The sequence below is a fragment of the Bombina bombina genome, chromosome 12 (assembly GCF_027579735.1).
Source record: "Bombina bombina isolate aBomBom1 chromosome 12, aBomBom1.pri, whole genome shotgun sequence".
Taxonomy (NCBI): domain Eukaryota; kingdom Metazoa; phylum Chordata; class Amphibia; order Anura; family Bombinatoridae; genus Bombina; species Bombina bombina.
The window spans coordinates 31,452,417-31,474,916 of NC_069510.1; the positions used below are offsets into that span (position 1 = coordinate 31,452,417).

The following is a 22,500-nucleotide window of genomic DNA, read 5'->3' on the forward strand; positions in this document are numbered from 1 at the left end:
GAGAGAGAGAAAGAGGCAGCCAGGGCATGAGAGAGAGAAAGAGGCAGCCAGGGCATGAGAGAGAGAAAGAGGCAGCCAGGGCATGAGAGAGCGAAAGAGGCAGCCAGGGCATGAGAGAGAGAGAGAGGCAGCCAGGGCATGAGAGAGAGAGAAGCAGCCAGGGCATTAGAGAGAGGCAGCCAGGGCATGAGAGAGAGAGGCAGCCAGGGCATGAGAGAGAGAAAGAGGAAGCCAGGGCGTGAGAGAGAGAGAGGCAGCCAGGGCATGAGAGAGAGAGAGGAAGCCAGGGCATGAGAGAGAGAAAGGCAGCCAGGGCGTGAGTGAGAGAGAGGCAGCCAAGGCATGAGAGAGAGAGGCAGCCAGGGCATGAGAGAGAGAGGCAGCCAGGGCATGAGAGAGAGAGGCAGCCAGGGCATGAGAGAGAGAGAGGCAGCCAGGGCATGAGAGAGAGAGAGGCAGCCAGGGCATGAGAGAGAGAAAGAGGCAGCCAGGGCATGAGAGAGAGAAAGAGGCAGCCAGGGCATGAGAGAGAGAAAGAGGCAGCCAGGGCATGAGAGAGAGAAAGAGGCAGCCAGGGCATGAGAGAGAGAAAGAGGCAGCCAGGGCATGAGAGAGAGAGAGGCAGCCAGGGCATGAGAGAGAGAAAGGCAGCCAGGGCGTGAGTGAGAGAGAGGCAGCCAGGGCAGGAGAGAGAGAGGCAGCCAGGGCATGAGAGAGAGAGGCAGCCAGGGCGTGAGTGAGAGAGAGGCAGCCAGGGCATGAAAGAGAGAGAGGCAGCCAGGGCATGAGAGAGAGAGAGGCAGCCAGGGCATGAGAGAGAGAGAGGCAGCCAGGGCATGAGAGAGAGAGAGGCAGCCAGGGCATGAGAGAGAGAAAGAGGCAGCCAGGGCATGAGAGAGAGAAAGAGGCAGCCAGGGCATGAGAGAGAGAGAGAGAGGCAGCCAGGGCATTAGAGAGAGGCAGCCAGGGCATGAGAGAGAAAGAGGCAGCCAGGGCATTAGAGAGAGGCAGCCAGGGCATTAGAGAGAGGCAGCCAGGGCATTAGAGAGAGGCAGCCAGGGCATTAGAGAGAGGCAGCCAGGGCATGAGAGAGAGGCAGCCAGGGCATTAGAGAGAGGCAGCCAGGGCATTAGAGAGAGGCAGCCAGGGCATTAGAGAGAGGCAGCCAGGGCATGAGAGAGAGGCAGCCAGGGCATGAGAGAGAGGCAGCCAGGGCATTAGAGAGAGGCAGCTAGGGCATTAGAGAGAGGCAGCCAGGGCATTAGAGAGAGGCAGCCAGGGCATTAGAGAGAGGCAGCCAGGGCATGAGAGAGAAAGAGGCAGCCAGGGCATTAGAGAGAGGCAGCCAGGGGCATGAGAGAGGCAGCCAGGGCATGAGAGAGGCAGCCAGGCATGAGAGGGAGAAAGGCAGCCAGGGCATGAGAGAGGCAGCCAGGGCATGAGAGAGAGAGGCAGCCAGGCATGAGAGGGAGAAAGGCAGCCAGGGCATGGGAGGTAGTAGAGACTGAGAGGGAGGCAACCAGGGCAAGGAAGGGGAAGAGAGGTGCCTAGGGCTGGTAAGAGAGGGAGCAAGTTATTTGTGTTTCATTAATAATAAAGGTATAGGGATGGTGTATGTGAAAGAAGAGGACTCGATAAAAAAAAAAAAAATCAAGGGCCTTATTTTGTTTTTTAATGCTAAGATGGATAACAGTAGATTAGACCCTAATACGGTGTCTCATGTCTCATCTAAATGGATGTGCTGCTCCAGAGAACGGATTACAATGATTTGAGTACAATTTAAACTCAGGATTCATTAATAAAAAGCATTTCCTGCTCTCTCATTTCTATCTTTTATTTTATTTTCCAGTTGGGCAAGAGAAGGTCGAACAGATTCCTGGCTCCTTGGAGAATCGATCCTGTGTTCTGATCCGACGTGATCTGGTAGCTCTTCCAGCCAGCCTGATAAGCCAGATCGGGTACCGCTGTCACCCTAAACTTTACTCCGAGGGAGATCCTGGTGAAAAACTGGAACTGGTTGCAGGTAAATGATTCTTTAGAACAGTTTGCAGAGAAACACTTGCTGAGCTTAATATACACACAGGGGAAATGTTTCATCTCAAATGAACAATGTAATTACTCTAATGCAATTTCTGAGAATTTCCTTTGTATGTGAACTGGTATCTTCATGCATGAAATTGTGTCAACCTGCCTTTAAGAACATCGTGACCTCAAAATAAATAATGACTGTGTTGTTTAAAGGGTCACTGGCACCTTGTGTGACATTTTGTTTGTGTGGTTGTTAACACGTAGGAAAAGTTATACATTTGCTTTGACAGTTACCAAAAAATTGTATTTTGTCTACTTTTTACTATTTTTATTGGTCAATTCTTCTGTGACCCTCATGGAGACTTCATGTGTCTTCCTAAACAACTTTTTTGTTGTTGCTCCATTAATATATAGAGTTTGTTCCCATGCTATCAGGGGACTAGATTTTCCAGATGGTCGAGCACCCTCCATAAGCTGTAATGTATTTATAGTGGTCTACCCAATAGCCCACCATCATTCCATTTACGCTCCCAAAGTGTGTTTAGCCGAGTAACCTCTCTAAACGTTTTATTGGCTCATTTTTTTTTTATTTTTTTTTATAACTCAGTGAATTATATGAGGGGAATCTAAGATAAGATTGTTGGGTTAAGGGGTTTCCCAGTGCCTAGGGCAGCAGAAAAATAAAGTAGTTCTATAAGATCTGTGCAAAGATTTTTATGGGGTTTTATTTTTAATTCAAAGCCACTCCAGTCCAGTTCAATAATCACAAGCTTTTTAAATGCATATTTCTTCAATAATACTCTCTGTAGTTGCATAGTGATAATTCAACATCAATATTCAAATCCACTGTAAAACAGTTTTCCAGTGGTTTTTTTCAAGATTTGTGAGCCATTCAAAGTGTTAAAAAAATTTGAAAACCAATCTGTTTTTATTTTTTCTTTTCAAGATGGTTTCTATGGCTGTCTGCATGGCTATTTTTCAACGTTTGGGTTTTTGCGCTCGCTCAGTTCTCATATTTATAAATGTAATTATTTCTTAGTTTAATTGGCTTAATAAATATTGCTCAAAAATCACTATTTTAAATTAAAATACAGTCAACACTTGTTTTTTTATTATGTTTAGGAGTTTTTTGATGTGTATAAAATATTAATAACAAATATAGACAAAATGATCTAAAGTTCGTAATTGCAGCACCTTTCCTTAAGAGCAAACTGAGATTGGCTCAGGAGTGTGCACGTTTTGAGCATATGCATATAATTGTTACAAACTAACTGTTGCGTGCGAGCGAAAAGAGATATATTGCTTATATGTGTCTACATACAGTATGTATTTATATTTTTATGGGGGAATACATTAACGCTATTGAGATATTCGAAGTTCCACTTTTTGAACACATTGGGTCTACAAACGTTTTACTCATAATACGAGTGCACCCCGACACGTGCAAAAAGCCTTCATCTAGCAAAGTTAAAGGGACGCTGAACCCAAATCTTTTTCTTTCATGATTTAGATAGAGCATGAAATTTTAAGCAACTTTCTAATTTACTCCTATTATCAAATTTTCTTCATTCCCTTGATATCTTTATTTAAAATGCAAGAATGTAAGTTTAGATGCCGGCCCATTTTTGGTGAACAACTTGGGTTGTTCTTTCTGATTGGTGGATAAATTCATCCACCAATAAAAAAGGGCTGAGTTCTGAACCCCCAAAAAAGCTTAGATGCCTTCTTTTTCAAATAAAGATAGCAAGAGAACGAAGAAAAAATGATAATAGGAGTAAATTAGAAAGTTGCTTAAAATTGCATGCTCCATCTGAATCACAAAAGAAAAAATTTGGGTTCAGTGTCCCTTTAACTCAAGAGCAGGAGCTCTAATTTGCGCTCCACTTGTAATCTAGCCCATAATAAGTCAGTCTCTTGCATTTATAAAAAACTGATAAATCTCTATATACTACATTTGAATTACATAAACACATAAGACAAAAAACAAGTAGCCAATAGGAAATGCAAATGTCCAATCCAGATTGATTCATATTTAGTAGTTGGTTTTTTTTTGTTGATATTCATAACACGCTCAATTTATGACAAATTGCAATTAACCCTTACAGTTTGTGTTAATTTATAATTAAATTTTTTTTCTACATTTTAAATTGACTTTATGAACAAACAAATAATTGTGTTTTAATAATGAACGCTTCATAGTTTAAATGTGTGATTTGATTATTATTTTAACATTTTTTTTAAAGACGGAACACATTTGTGTTACTGAACTTGTACAAGATTGACAACTGGGAAAAAAGCCAAGAATAAAAATGTGGTTTCAAGGGGATAAATCCTAAAATCACAAGAAAACTTGTGCATAAAGTGTTTTTTGACGGATGGTAATTCCGCTGGTGAGGTTCGCTAATCCATTGAAAAGGCTTTTGATTTTGAAAGTAGTTCTCACACTGCAAAAAAATAAATAGAGTTAGTTTGGCTTTTATTATAGGTCTCAGTTCTTTGTGAATTTAATAAGTAAGCACCTAAGAACAATATCCAATCTTAAAGGGACAGTCTACTCCAGAATTTTTATTGTTTAAAAAGATAGATAATCCCTTTATTACCCATTCCCCAGTTTTGCATAACCAACCCAGTTATATTAATATACTTTTTACCTCTGTGATTACCTTGTATTTAAGCCTCTGCAGACTGCCCCTTTATCTCAGTTCTTTTGATAGAATTGCATTTTAGCGAATCATTGCCCTCTCATAAGTAACCACATGGGTTTGAGCACAATGTAATCTATATGGCACACACGAACTAGTCCTGTCTAGCTGTGAAAATATTTAAAATGCATTCAGATAAGAGGCGGCCTCGAAGGGCTTAAAAATTAGCATATGAGCATACCTAGGTTTAGCTTTCAATAAAGAATACCAAGAGAACAAAGCCAATTTGATGATAAAAAGTTGTTTAAAATTACATGCTCTATATGAATCATGCAAGTTTAATATTGACTTGACTGTCCCTTTAAATCTGATTGTTTTGTATGTTAGGTATACGGTTAAGCACATAACGACTATGATTTTTCCAGGGCAGTAGTTTTCCAGATTTCATCATAATGAGTCTGCAGAGTTTGTGGAAGGAAGTGATTAATGTTACACAAATATATATATATATATATTGTGCAGTCTTTTAAAGAGAAATCAACTTCTGAAAATAATTATTTTAAATTAAAGAGTATAGCATATACTGTACATAGGTGAAATGAATGGGCCCAAACATTTTCTTTCACAATTTAGATGGATTGTAAAATAAAAAATAAATAAATAAAACCCTTTCTAATTTACATTTATGATTAAATTGGCGTTGTTCTCTTAGCGTCTGTCACGGATACCAGACGGCTAAGGTTACCCCCCACCCCCCTAAAACCTCACCCCTGTTGTTTCTCAGTGGTTTTGGGCTCCTCAGAGCAACCACAATCTCTGGAAGCTTTTGGTTGCATGGTTTTGTGTTCCAAACTTGTTTAGAAAAGAGCTGGTCTATGACCTGGAAAACCCTCCTAGGCTGGCTGGGCTCCTTGAACTCCCGGTCGGCCACAGGACAGCAGAACACCCGCTAAATTTACCCCTGGTCGCTCCAGCAACCATGTGCCCCAGAGCTCCGCTCTTTTGGGGATTAGTAGTCCCTAGGGAGGACAAGAGGTGGGATAATTACCGGAGGGGAGCTGCTTTGGGAACCAGGGGTTTGGACACCCCTACCCCCATAACTTCAACGGGCTGTATCTCCGGTCCCAAATAACGAATCATACCGCTTTTTGGACTGCAGCATCTGTGGACCGAGAGCTTTCAAATGACACCCTGGAAGTGCTGCCGCTCCCCCGCCAGTCAGTCTGGAGGGGCGGGAATGGCAGGAAAACTGTGGCATTGTCTCCCTGTTTTATCAAGATGAGCTATGTGTATAAAAGGAGTGTATGTTGGGCTTCAGCTAGAATCGCTTTCCTGGGCTACATAGCAGCCTGTTCCAGGCAGAGGAAGGACACTCTGGTAGAGCTACCTAGTCTGGGTAGCCGGAGTCTGCCACATGGTGGGACACTGAGTACTGGTGCTGTCGGGTATCAGGGGTGGCTACAGGCTGTGGTCACTTGCCAGCTACATAGCTGCAGTCGGCAGGGAGGAAGCAGGACCCCTTTGGCGGAGCTACCCAGTCGGGGTATCCGGGGTATCCATCACATTGGCTGGCAGCGGTGGGATCTGCTTCTTCCACACAATTCCTGCTGACAGAGAAGGGCCACAGTAGCTGGTAACTATGGAAGCCTAGTACCTAAGGAGAGTACAGGAGGCACTGACCCAGCTGGACGGTCCTGGTTCTGAACTGGACCAGCTGAGCTGCAGGAGCATTGTCCGCCGGCAGCTATGGAGGGAGAGCCTTCAACAAGAAAAGGATTGTGATGGAAAGATCCTCCCCACAGATGATGAGAGGTACTGGGTGCGGTGGGACTTGCGAGTACTGGGAGAGCAGCCCATGGAGGAATGGCTATCGGAACTAGATCGACTGGTTTGGGCAGAGATGTGGGTGGAGGAAGGCTATCGGGACCTCCGATGGCTCACTATGCAAGTACGACCATGGCTGGAGGATTGCTCCCCCACAGAGGGCTTTGGCTTTGGCGGCCCTGGGTTATTATTGGAAAAGTTGACAGAAGACCCAGAATTTGGGAGCGGGGCGGAACTGAGAGTAACGAACATTGGCCACTCCCGAGAGCAGCTGTTGGATCTCTCGGGGGTACCCTGGCTGGTATCCGATATGGTATCGCTTATTGTCCAAGAATGGGGACTGGAAAAGGCATACAAGAGGCTGCTAGACCGAGTTCTGCAGCATGCCATGGAGTCTGCATGGAGCTGTAGTGCAGCACTCTGGGAATCATGGAGGTTGGCCTCAGATGAGTGGCAACAGATCATAAGCGACAACGTGCTGCTAGATACAGATCAGCAGCCTGGGCCCAAGCTTATAGACCTGGACAAACGAGCCACCCCAGCAGAAGCGCTGGCAACAGGGCAGAGAGCTGTCGGCCTCCGCCCAGCACCTGTAACATCCCCAGGAAACCAGGGAGAGGAGTTAGGTGTCCTCCCTCCCCTTACAGAGAACCCCTTGCAGGGAGAGATAGATGTCGGTCTCTCTCCCCAGCGGCAGAGCCAGGAGCCGGGAGAGGAGACAGTCGGTCTCTCTCCCCAGCGGCAGAGCCATTCCCTGGGAGCGGAGGTAGTCGTCCTCCCTCCCCGTAAGCAGAACCCCTTTCTGGGAGAGGAGATCCATCCTTTGGGAGCGGAGGTAGTCGTCCTCCCTCCCCTTACAGAAAAGCCCTTGCAGGGAGAGACGGGTATCGATATCTCTCCCCAGCGGCCGAATCCCTTTCTGGGAGAGGAGACAGTCGGTCTCTCTCCCCAGCGGCAGCACAGTTTCCCATGGAGCAGAGGTAGCAGACCTCCCTCCCCAGCGTTAGATCTCCTTCTCGGGAGAAGAGACAGACGGACTCTCCCCTCAGTAGCTTGGCAGGGTCTCTACCCTTTTCTTGTCCTGGAGTATTTCTCACTGAGGGCAGGCGTTGCATTGGGCAAGGAGGATAAAAGTGTATACAGTTGGTGCCACATGTTTGGGCACCCGAGTTTTACCTGCCCCACCAAGGAGCAACCTCCCCCTCCGGTCTGGGGTGGGAATACAGCTGGGAAACCGGCACTAGCTTTGTTTGTGGGTGGGTCAGCCGGTACTAAACAGAGTGTCACAGAGAGAGGCAGTGTGGCCATGGAACTTAAGGACACTGGAACTTGTGGGACAGCAATTGTTTTGGAGCCGGCCTTAGAAAACTTGTTCGGGACGTTGCCTTATGTAACTTTCCCTGTGCCCAGGGCACAGGGTATAAACGTCAGCAGGAACCCCCCAGGATGCCCCAAGCTCAGGAGAGATGGATAACCTCTCCCAGCAACTGAGAAGTGGAGGGCCACCGTTGGACAGCCCCAGGCTGACTCGTTAAGGGTCTAGCCGGGTCTGCCGAACTGGAGGGGGAGAGATGTCACAGATACCAGACGGCTAAAGCTACCCCCTACAACCTCACCCCTGTTGTTTCTCAGTGGTTTTGGGATCCTCAGAGCAACCACAATCTCTGGAAGCTTTTGGTTGCATGGTTTTGTGTTCCAAACTTGTTTAGAAAAGAGCTGGTCTATGACCTGGAAAACCCTCCTAGGCTGGCTGGGCTCCTGGAACTCCCGGTCGGCCGCCTCACAACGGACACCCGCCTAACTCCTCTCAGGCTGTCCGGGCTCCTGGAACTCCTGGTCGGCCACAGGACAGCAGAACTCCCGCTAAATTTACCCCTGGTCGCTCCAGCAACCATGTGCCCCAGAGCTCCACTCTTTTGGGGATTAGTGGCCCCTAGGGAGGACAAGAGGTGGGATAATTACCGGAGGGGAGCTGCTTTGGGAACCGGGGGTTTTGGACACCCCTACCCCCATAACCTCAACGGGCTGTGTCTCCGGTCCCAAATAACGAATCATACCGCTTTTTGGACTGCAGCATCTGGGGACTGAGAGCTTTCAAATGACACCCTGGAAGTGCTCCCCCGGGATCACCCCAAAACTGTCACCACTGTGTCCTGGGATTCTGTGAGATTATGGTTGCTATGGAGGCGCCGGTCAGTCTGGAGGGGCGGGAATGGTGGGAAAACTGTGGCATTGTCTCCCTGTTTTATTAAGTTGAGCTGTGTGTATAAAAGGAGTGTATGTTGTACAATAAAATCAGTTCTTATTTCACCTGAATGCTAGTCGGTCTAGTCATTTAGGTGGGCTTCAGCTAGAATCACTTTCCTGGGCTACATAGCAGCCTGTTCCAGGCAGAGGAAGGACACTCTGGCAGAGCTACCTAGTCTGGGTAGCCGGAGTCTGCCACAGGGTGGGACCCTGAGTACTGGTGCTGTCGGGTATCAGGGGTGGCTACAGGCTGTGGTCACTTGCCAGCTACATAGCTGCAGTCGGCAGGGAGGAAGCAGGACCCCTTTGGCGGAGCTACCCAGTCTGGGTATCCGGGGTATCCGTCAGAGTATCCTTTGCTTAAAATCAGTCAGGAAGTTGTAGGAATGTGCAAGTGACTGGTGTTTTATAACAATGTTATACATTTGCAAAAACAGTAGTTAGGAGCAGTGATTCCTGTCATGTAGTGCTCCAGATAGGTGCACGCTGCCTACCTAGATATCTCTTCAACAAAGAATAACATGAGAATAGAAGTAAATTGGAAAGTTTTTAAAAGTGTCTGCTCTGTCTGAATCATGAAAGAGAAATTTGGGGTTTCATGTCCCTTTAATCTAATCCCCACTTATCCAAATGAAATCTATATTTGTACCAGAGAGGTTTTTATCAGTACTTTATTGGTGATTCAGTACCTCCATGAGTTGTGGTGACACTGATAATAAAGCATTTGGGTGTTGTCCCATGTAACTCCTCTGCCTTTCTGTGTGACATATAACTGTATCACTGCAGCTGACATAAGAGGTTTCACAATGGCTCTGCAACTTACATATGCTGTCTCTCTGCTACTATATAGTGTATGTGTGTGTATTACTCTTAACTAAATAAAATAAGTTGAGGGATAGGTAGTGAGACAGAGACACAGAGAGATAGAGGGTTGTAGATAGATATAAAGACACACTCAATTACACATACATACATACATATACATACATACACACACACATACATACATACATATACATACATACACACACACATACATACACACAGACATATACATACACACACATACATACACACATACATACATACATACATACACACAGACATACACATACATACATACATATACATACAGACATACATACATACATACATACATATACATACATACACACACAGAGACATACACATACATACATATACATACAGACATACATACATACATACATATACATACAGACATACATACATACATATACATACACACACACATACATACACACATACACACAGACATACACATACATACATACATACACACAGACATACACATACATACACACATACATATACATACACACACACATACATACACACACACATACATACACACATACATACATATACATACACACACACATACATACATACATACATACATACATACATACATATACATACAGACATACATACATACATACATATACATACATACACACACACAGACATACACATACATACATATACATACAGACATACATACATACATACATATACATACAGACATACATACATACATATACACACATACACACAGACATACACATACATACATACATACATACATACACACAGACATACAAATACATACACACATACATATACATACACACACACATACATACACACACACATACATACATACATACATACATACACACAGACATACACATACATACACACATACATATACATACAGACATACACATACATACATACACACATACATATACACACAGACATACACATACATATACACACAGACATACACATACATACACACATACATATACACACAGACATACACATACATACATACACACATACATACATATACACACAGACATACACATACATACACACATACATATACATACAGACATACACATACATACATACACACATACATATACACACAGACATACACATACATACACACATACATATACACACAGACATACACATACATACACACATACATACACACATACATATACATACAGACATACACATACACACATACACATACATACACACATACATATACACACAGACATACACATACAAACACACATACATACAGACATACACATACATACACACACAGACATACAGACAGACATACAAATGCACACATACATATATACACACACACACAGACATTTACATACATACACACATACATATACACACAGATATACACATACATATACACACACAGACAGGCAGACACACATGCACACATACATACATACACACACACACACACAGACATTTACATACATGCACAGACATTTACATACATACACACATAAATACACACATGCACACATACATACATACAGACATATACACACACATGCACACATACATGCCCACGCACATAAATACATACATACAGACATACACATACACACATACATACATATACACATACACACATATATACATACATACATATACACACACCCACACACATACATACATATACACACCCCCACACACATACATACAGACATACACATACACACATAAACATTAATGCCCACACACATACATATACTCACACAGACACATACATAGAGAGAGAGAGGGGGGAAGAGGGAGAGAGAGAGATGGACAAAGGGACGGGATAGATAGATAGATAGATAGATAGATAGCTAAAGAGATAGGTAGGTAGATAGATGGACAGATAGACAAACAGACAGAAATCCCATGCAGTACATTTGTAAGGGATGTACACCCCTGGTTTAAAGAGACATCTCCCACACTGCCACATTCAATACATATCTCCGATATCGTAAGCAAATGTAAAAATGTTTAGTGTTTTGCTAAAAAAAAAAAAAAAAATCAATTTCCTTTTCAAAGCACAATAACTTGAGCACTGTAAATGGTTGATAGCATAGCGAATACTAACACTCGTTATACTACTAGAATATTCATTTTGTTGCAGTTTACATTTTATGTGCAGCTATTAAATGTGACACGGGTTATTTTCACAGTGAGGAGCAACTGTAAATCGTATCTCCGCGCACCTGTGGATGGAGGCGATTTGCATTTTTCAATCTGCGCAGGCAGATTAATATCTCAAATCATAATACATGTAGCACTTGGTATATTTCCTATGCCTTGCATTAATATCGTCATTGGCAGGTGCTTTTATTTATTTATTCATTTTTTCCCCTTGGAGAAAAGTAACATATTTTTTGGTTTTGATTTAACTCTTTGGTAGCCAGTTTTATTCTTTGTTTAAATACTACATATTATTAAGGGGTTAAAGAGACCTTCTAAAATAAAATGCTAATTCATTTTATTTTTGTATGAATGCTCACTGCAAACTATGACATAGATCACACTCTATCGGGAGTGGCATTTTTGGTGGGTTTTCGGGCTGTGTTACAATTTGGTGCGATCACAATAGCGCATTTTGTGCTGATTCAACACATTGGCAAACAGGTTTTCAGATCCTTGATTAAAGCCTTATTTTCTCTATTTAGCTGAAAAGATCTCAGCGATCACAGTAGTTTTTCAAATCACTTTTTAAAAGCTTTTCGAGCTCAGTTTTGGGGTATCGAGTTAGACACTTCTAGACATGTGATACCTCTGTGAAAGGGCAATTTGGACATCTGAAAGGGACAGCCAACACCAGAATTTGTGTAGTTTAAAAAGAAAGATACTCCCTTTATTACCCATTTCCCAGTTTTGCTTAACCAACACAGTTATATAAATACACTTTTTACCTCTGTGATTACCTTGCATCTAAGCCTCTGCAAACTGCCCCCTTATTTCAGTTGTTTTGACAGACTTGCATTTTAGCCAATCAGTGCTGGCTCCAGGGTAACTTCACGTGCATGAGCTCAATGCTATCTATATGAAACACATGAACTAATGCCCTCTAGTGGTCAAAATGCAGTCAGATTAGAGGCAGTCTTCAAGGTCTAAGAAATTAGCATATGAACCTCTTAGAATTAGCTTTTAACTAAGAATATCAAGAGGACAAAGCAAAATTGGTGATAAAAGTAAATTTGAAAGTTGTTTAAAATTACATTCCCTATTTAAATCATGTACGTTTTTTTTTGGACTTGGCTGTCCCTTTAAATACAATTTCATGGCTTTTTCCAGTCTATCTTGCACATATTTTAAATAATCTGAAACAATCTAGAGGTTTATTAACATACAAGGTATCAATTCATTAAAGCTCCATTCATCTCTATTGTAGAGACTGTATACAGGGAACACAGCACATTTTCATATCTATAGGGACATATACATCAATATTGTTAAATAAATATACTTGCAAAAGCTGCAAAGCGACCAAGTAGCGATAGAAAAACAGTGCACAGTCTGCTCATTCTGACAGCCTAAAAGATTCATTTTGATGGGTTAGCAGTGGTGCGGATGGAAATGGATTGCAATAGTTAAAGGGACATTCCTGTCAAAATTTAAATGTACATAGATAAATTAGATCTTTGGATAGAAACAGAAACATATTTATTATAAATGTACTCACAAAAATGATTCTATTAAAAGCTATCACTGTTTTAGTGTTATGCTTATATACATATTTATGTGTTACTATGTGTATATACATATATATTTATGTGTTACTATGTGTATATACATATATATTTATGTGTTACTATGTGTATATACATATATATTTATGTGTTAGTATGTGTATATACATATATATTTATGTGTTACTATGTGTATATACATATATATTTGTGTTACTATGTGTATATACATATATATTTATGTGTTACTATGTGTATATACATCTATATTTATGTGTTAGTATGTGTATATACATATATATTTATGTGTTACTATGTGTATATACATATATATTTATGTGTTAGTATGTGTATATACATCTATATTTATGTGTTACTATGTGTATATACATATATATTTATGTGTTACTATGTGTATATACATATATATTTATGTGTTACTATGTGTATATACATATATATTTATGTGTTATTATGTGTATATACATATATATTTATGTGTTATTATGTGTATATACATATATATTTATGTGTTATTATGTGTATATACATATATATTTATGTGTTACTATGTGTATATACATATATAGTTATGTGTTACTATGTGTATATACATCTATATTTATGTGTTACTATGTGTATATACATATATATTTATGTGTTACTATGTGTATATACATATATATTTATGTGTTATTATGTGTATATACATATATATTTATGTGTCAGTATGTGTATATACATATATATTTATGTGTCAGTATGTGTATATACATATATATTTATGTGTTAGTATGTGTATATACATATATATTTATGTGTTATTATGTGTATATACATATATATTTATGTGTTACTATGTGTATATACATATATATTTATGTGTTAGTATGTGTATATACATCTATATTTATGTGTTAGTATGTGTATATACATATATATTTATGTGTTATTATGTGTATATACAGATATATTTATGTGTTATTATGTGTATATACATATATATTTATGTGTTACTATGTGTATATACATATATATTTATGTGTTATGTGTATATACATATATATTTATGTGTTACTATGTGTATATACATATATATTTATGTGTTATTATGTGTATATACATATATATTTATGTGTTACTATGTGTATATACATATATATTTATGTGTTAGTATGTGTATATACATATATATTTATGTGTTATTATGTGTATATACATATATATATTTATGTGTTATTATGTGTATATACATATATATATTTATGTGTTACTATGTGTATATACATATATATTTATGTGTTAGTATGTGTATATACATATATATTTATGTGTTACTATGTGTATATACATATATATTTGTGTTATTATGTGTATATACATATATATTTATGTGTTACTATGTGTATATACATATATATTTCTGTGTTATTATGTGTATATACATATATATTTATGTGTTAGTATGTGTATATACATATATATTTATGTGTTAGTATGTGTATATACATATATATTTATGTGTTAGTATGTGTATATACATATATATTTATGTGTTACTATGTGTATATACATATATATTTATGTGTTACTATGTGTATATACATATATATTTATGTGTTAGTATGTGTATATACATATATATTTATGTGTTATTATGTGTATATACATATATATATTTATGTGTTACTATGTGTATATACATCTATATTTATGTGTTATTATGTGTATATACATATATATTTATGTGTTAGTATGTGTATATACATATATATTTATGTGTTACTATGTGTATACATATATATTTATGTGTTACTATGTGTATATACATATATATTTATGTGTTACTATGTGTATATACATATATATTTATGTGTTACTATGTGTATATACATATATATTTATGTGTTATTATGTGTATATACATATATATTTATGTGTTACTATGTGTATATACATATATATTTATGTGTTAGTATGTGTATATACATCTATATTTGTGTGTTACTATGTGTATACATATATATTTATGTGTTACTATGTGTATATACATATATATTTATGTGTTACTATGTGTATATACATATATATTTATGTGTTACTATGTGTATACATATATATTTATGTGTTACTATGTGTATATACATATATATTTATGTGTTACTATGTGTATATACATATATATTTATGTGTTAGTATGTGTATATACATATATATTTATGTGTTATTATGTGTATATACATATATATTTATGTGTTACTATGTGTATATACATATATATTTATGTGTTAGTATGTGTATATACATATATATTTATGTGTTACTATGTGTATATACATATATATTTATGTGTTAGTATGTGTATATACATCTATATTTATGTGTTATTATGTGTATATACATATATATTTGTGTTACTATGTGTATACATATATATTTATGTGTTACTATGTGTATATACATATATATTTATGTGTTACTATGTGTATATACATATATATTTATGTGTTACTATGTGTATATACATATATATTTATGTGTTACTATGTGTATATACATATATATTTATGTGTTAGTATGTGTATATACAGATATATTTATGTGTTACTATGTGTATATACAGATATATTTATGTGTTAGTATGTGTATATACATATATATTTATGTGTTATTATGTGTATATACATATATATTTATGTGTTACTATGTGTATATACATATATATTTATGTGTTAGTATGTGTATATACATATATATTTATGTGTTACTATGTGTATATACATATATATTTATGTGTTAGTATGTGTATATACATCTATATTTATGTGTTATTATGTGTATATACATATATATTTGTGTTACTATGTGTATACATATATATTTATGTGTTACTATGTGTATATACATATATATTTATGTGTTACTATGTGTATATACATATATATTTATGTGTTACTATGTGTATATACATATATATTTATGTGTTAGTATGTGTATATACAGATATATTTATGTGTTACTATGTGTATATACATATATATTTATGTGTTATTATGTGTATATACATATATATTTATGTGTTACTATGTGTATATACATATATATTTATGTGTTAGTATGTGTATATACATATATATTTATGTGTTACTATGTGTATATACATATATATTTATGTGTTATTATGTGTATATACATATATATTTATGTGTTACTATGTGTATATACATATATATTTATGTGTTACTATGTGTATATACAGATATATTTATGTGTTACTATGTGTATATACATATATATTTATGTGTTACTATGTGTATATACATATATATTTATGTGTTACTATGTGTATATACATATATATTTATGTGTTAGTATGTGTATATACATATATATTTATGTGTTATTATGTGTATATACATATATATTTATGTGTTACTATGTGTATATACATATATATTTATGTGTTAGTATGTGTATATACATATATATTTATGTGTTACTATGTGTATATACATATATATTTATGTGTTAGTATGTGTATATACATCTATATTTATGTGTTATTATGTGTATATACATATATATTTGTGTTACTATGTGTATACATATATATTTATGTGTTACTATGTGTATATACATATATATTTATGTGTTACTATGTGTATATACATATATATTTATGTGTTACTATGTGTATATACATATATATTTATGTGTTATTATGTGTATATACATATATATTTATGTGTTACTATGTGTATATACATATATATTTATGTGTTAGTATGTGTATATACATATATATTTATGTGTTACTATGTGTATATACATATATATTTATGTGTTAGTATGTGTATATACATATATATTTATGTGTTACTATGTGTATATACATATATATTTATGTGTTATTATGTGTATATACATATATATTTATGTGTTACTATGTGTATATACATATATATTTATGTGTTAGTATGTGTATATACATATATATTTATATGTTACTATGTGTATATACATATATATTTATGTGTTAGTATGTGTATATACATATATATTTATGTGTTAGTATGTGTATATACATATATATTTATGTGTTATTATGTGTATATACATATATATTTATGTGTTACTATGTGTATATACATATATATTTATGTGTTAGTATGTGTATATACATCTATATTTGTGTGTTACTATGTGTATACATATATATTTATGTGTTACTATGTGTATATACATATATATTTATGTGTTACTATGTGTATTTACATATATATTTATGTGTTACTATGTGTATACATATATATTTATGTGTTACTATGTGTATATACATATATATTTATGTGTTACTATGTGTATATACATATATATTTATGTGTTAGTATGTGTATATACATATATATTTATGTGTTATTATGTGTATATACATATATATTTATGTGTTACTATGTGTATATACATATATATTTATGTGTTAGTATGTGTATATACATATATATTTATGTGTTACTATGTGTATATACATATATATTTATGTGTTACTATGTGTATATACATATATATTTATGTGTTACTATGTGTATATACATATATATTTATGTGTTAGTATGTGTATATACAGATATATTTATGTGTTACTATGTGTATATACATATATATTTATGTGTTATTATGTGTATATACATATATATTTATGTGTTACTATGTGTATATACATATATATTTATGTGTTAGTATGTGTATATACATATATATTTATGTGTTACTATGTGTATATACATATATATTTATGTGTTATTATGTGTATATACATATATATTTATGTGTTACTATGTGTATATACATATATATTTATGTGTTACTATGTGTATATACAGATATATTTATGTGTTACTATGTGTATATACATATATATTTATGTGTTACTATGTGTATATACATATATATTTATGTGTTACTATGTGTATATACATATATATTTATGTGTTAGTATGTGTATATACATATATATTTATGTGTTATTATGTGTATATACATATATATTTATGTGTTACTATGTGTATATACATATATATTTATGTGTTAGTATGTGTATATACATATATATTTATGTGTTACTATGTGTATATACATATATATTTATGTGTTAGTATGTGTATATACATCTATATTTATGTGTTATTATGTGTATATACATATATATTTGTGTTACTATGTGTATACATATATATTTATGTGTTACTATGTGTATATACATATATATTTATGTGTTACTATGTGTATATACATATATATTTATGTGTTACTATGTGTATATACATATATATTTATGTGTTATTATGTGTATATACATATATATTTATGTGTTACTATGTGTATATACATATATATTTATGTGTTAGTATGTGTATATACATATATATTTATGTGTTACTATGTGTATATACATATATATTTATGTGTTAGTATGTGTATATACATATATATTTATGTGTTACTATGTGTATATACATATATATTTATGTGTTATTATGTGTATATACATATATATTTGTGTTACTATGTGTATATACATATATATTTATGTGTTAGTATGTGTATATACATATATATTTATATGTTACTATGTGTATATACATATATATTTATGTGTTAGTATGTGTATATACATATATATTTATGTGTTAGTATGTGTATATACATATATATTTATGTGTTATTATGTGTATATACATATATATTTATGTGTTACTATGTGTATATACATATATATTTATGTGTTAGTATGTGTATATACATCTATATTTGTGTGTTACTATGTGTATACATATATATTTATGTGTTACTATGTGTATATACATATATATTTATGTGTTACTATGTGTATTTACATATATATTTATGTGTTACTATGTGTATACATATATATTTATGTGTTACTATGTGTATATACATATATATTTATGTGTTACTATGTGTATATACATATATATTTATGTGTTAGTATGTGTATATACATATATATTTATGTGTTATTATGTGTATATACATATATATTTATGTGTTACTATGTGTATATACATATATATTTGTGTTAGTATGTGTATATACATATATATTTATGTGTTACTATGTGTATATACATATATATTTATGTGTTAGTATGTGTATATACATCTATATTTATGTGTTATTATGTGTATATACATATATATTTATGTGTTATTATGTGTATATACATATATATTTATGTGTTAGTATGTGTATATACATATATATTTATGTGTTACTATGTGTATATACATATATATTTATGTGTTAGTATGTGTATATACATATATATTTATGTGTTACTATGTGTATATACATATATATTTATGTGTTACTATGTGTATATACATATATATTTATGTGTTAGTATGTGTATATACATATATATTTATGTGTTACTATGTGTATATACATATATATTTATGTGTTACTATGTGTATATACATATATATTTATGTGTTACTATGTGTATATACATATATATTTATGTGTTAGTATGTGTATATACACATATTAACACATTAATATTTCTATATATATAAAATTGCTGCACACTTACCCCCTTTGCTGTTGTAGTGCTGTTCCCTTTGAAGCTTATGGAAGCAAGCTTTATTGAGTGCAAAGCTTCCATGCAATGCGAACGCGGGGTCATGTTTGCATTACGGGCCACTTCAGATACCCGGGCACAATTGCATGCGCTGGTATTACGAGTGGAGAGTAAATATCGCGTTTGCGAAAATGCTAATTTCTGCTCCACTTGTAATCTGGCTCTTAGTAAGATCATTTCAAAGATTTTGGAGTAGAAAAAGGGAATTTTGTGCTTTATTCAGTTAAATAATAGCTGAAATATACTAAGAATTGGTCTTTCCCTTATCTTATTATGGGACATTCATATTCTTAAAGAAATAATATACACTGGGCTAGATTACAAGTGACGCGCTAGTATAGAATAGTTCTGCTTTAGAGAAAACAAATATGTCAAAAAACATGATTTGTTCAAAATAAAATCTAAAAAAAATATGAAATGATATATTTAGCACTTGGCTAGGGTTAATTGCATAGCTTTATTTAAGCTGCTAACTGTATTTCTGTAAGCTTCTCAGTATATACACTCAGGTTCATCACTTGGCAAGGGTTAATTGCTATTTACATAGCTTTATTTAAGCTGCTAACTGTACTTCTGCATGTTTCTCAGTATATACATTCAGGTTCATCACTTGGCAAGGGTTAATTGCTATTTACATAGCTTTATTTAAGCTGCTAACTGTATTTCTGTAAGCTTCTCAGTATATACATGCAGGTTCATCACTTGGCAAGGGTTAATTGCTATTTACATAGCTTTATTTATGCTGCTAACTGTACTTCTGTAAGTTTCTCAGTATATACACTCACGTTCATCACTTGGCAAGGGTTTATTGCTATTTACATAGCTTTATTTAAGCTGGTAACTGTATTTCTGTAAGTTTCTCAGTATATACACTCACTTTCATCACTTGGCAAGGGTTTATTGCTATTTACATAGCTTTATTTAAGCTGGTAACTGTATTTCTGTAAGTTTCTCAGTATATACATTCAGGTTCATCACTTGGCAAGGGTTTATTGCTATTTACATAGCTTTATTTAAGCTGCTAACTGTACTTCTGTAAGTTTCTCAGTATATACACTCAGGTTCATCACTTGGCAAGGGTTAATTGCTATTTACATAGCTTTATTTAAGCTGCTAACTGTATTTCTGTAAGTTTCTCAGTATATACATTCAGGTTCATCACTTGGCAAGGGTTTATTGCTATTTACATAGCTTTATTTAAGCTGCTAACTGTATTTCTGTAAGTTTCTCAGTATATACACTCAGGTTCATCACTTGGCAAGGGTTAATTGCTATTTACATAGCTTTATTTAAGCTGCTAACTGTATTTCTGTAAGTTTCTCAGTATATACACTCAGGTTCATCACTTGGCAAGGGTAAATTGCTAATAACATTGCTTTATTTAAGCTGCTAACTGTATTTCTGTAAGTTTCTCAGTATATACTCATGTTCATCACTTGGCAAGGGTTAATTGCTATTTACATAGCTTTATTTAAGCTGCTAACTGTAAGTTTCTCAGTATATACACTCAGGTTCAGTGGGCGAGGAGGAAGCTGGCGTTCCTGTGTTATATCGCAGACACCCTCCCTATCTCACAATGTGCATATTGACTTGTGGGGATGGAGTTCCGCTTCTCTGCAGTCAGCAGAATATAATTAGAATCAATAGGCGCAGATCTCTGAGCTGCCGGTCTGTGTGTGGGAGTTCATTCAAGGTAAAGGAGGAGAAGGGAGGGGGGAGAGCAAGGAGAGTAGATACTACAGTAGGACCATAATGCTCCATTTTCATCCAATCGATTTATCAGTGGCTGTGATTTGTAAAAGGTCTAATGTCTGTCTGTTTCAGAATCATTTGATAACAGCCTGTTCCTTGTTTCTTTCATAATAGCGGCCAAATGATCCTTCTATCTAGTTACATATACAGATGGCATTTAACCTCTACAGTACTGGAATGCAGTATTTTTACTGTGTGCAGGAAACTATGTTTATAAGGCAGAATTCTAACTCCCCTAAAGGTCCCTTTTATAGGGTCAGTCTCCCTCTCACCCCCCTGAATCTCCCTCTTATGGGGTCAGTCTAGCTCCTCATTCTCACTCCTCTGAATCTTTTTCTTTTGGTCTCCCTCCTCTCCCCTGAATCTTTTTCTTTAGGTCTCCCTCCTCTCCCCTGAATCTTTTTCTTTAGGTCTCCCTCCTCTCCTCTGAATCTTTTTCTTTAGGTCTCCCTCCTCTCCCCTGAATCTTTTTCTTTAGGTCTCCCTCCTCTCCTCTGAATCTTTATCTTTAGGTCTCTCTCCTCTCCCCTGAATCTTTTTCTTTAGGTCTCCCTCCTCTCCTCTGAATCTTTATCTTTAGGTCTCCCTCCTCTCCCCTGAATCTTTTTCTTTAGGTCTCCCTCCTCTCCTCTGAATCTTTTTCTTTAGGTCTCTCTCCTCTCCCCTGAATCTTTTTCTTTAGGTCTCCCTCCTCTCCCCTGAATCTTTATCTTTAGGTCTCCCTCCTCTCCCCTGAATCTTTTTCTTTAGGTCTCCCTCCTCTCCC

The 22,500-nt window shown here is 35.4% G+C and overlaps 1 protein-coding gene across 1 annotated transcript in view; it reads left to right on the forward strand.

Moving 5' to 3' along the window:
- The window catches only part of NACC2 (NACC family member 2), an 87,388-nt gene that overhangs the window by 38,084 nt on the left and 26,804 nt on the right, over positions 1–22,500 (forward strand). Inside the window, exon 4 of the mRNA XM_053695507.1 lies at positions 1,850–2,023. Within this exon, the coding sequence (XP_053551482.1) occupies positions 1,850–2,023 (174 nt within the window). The remainder of the gene's footprint in view (positions 1–1,849; positions 2,024–22,500) is intronic.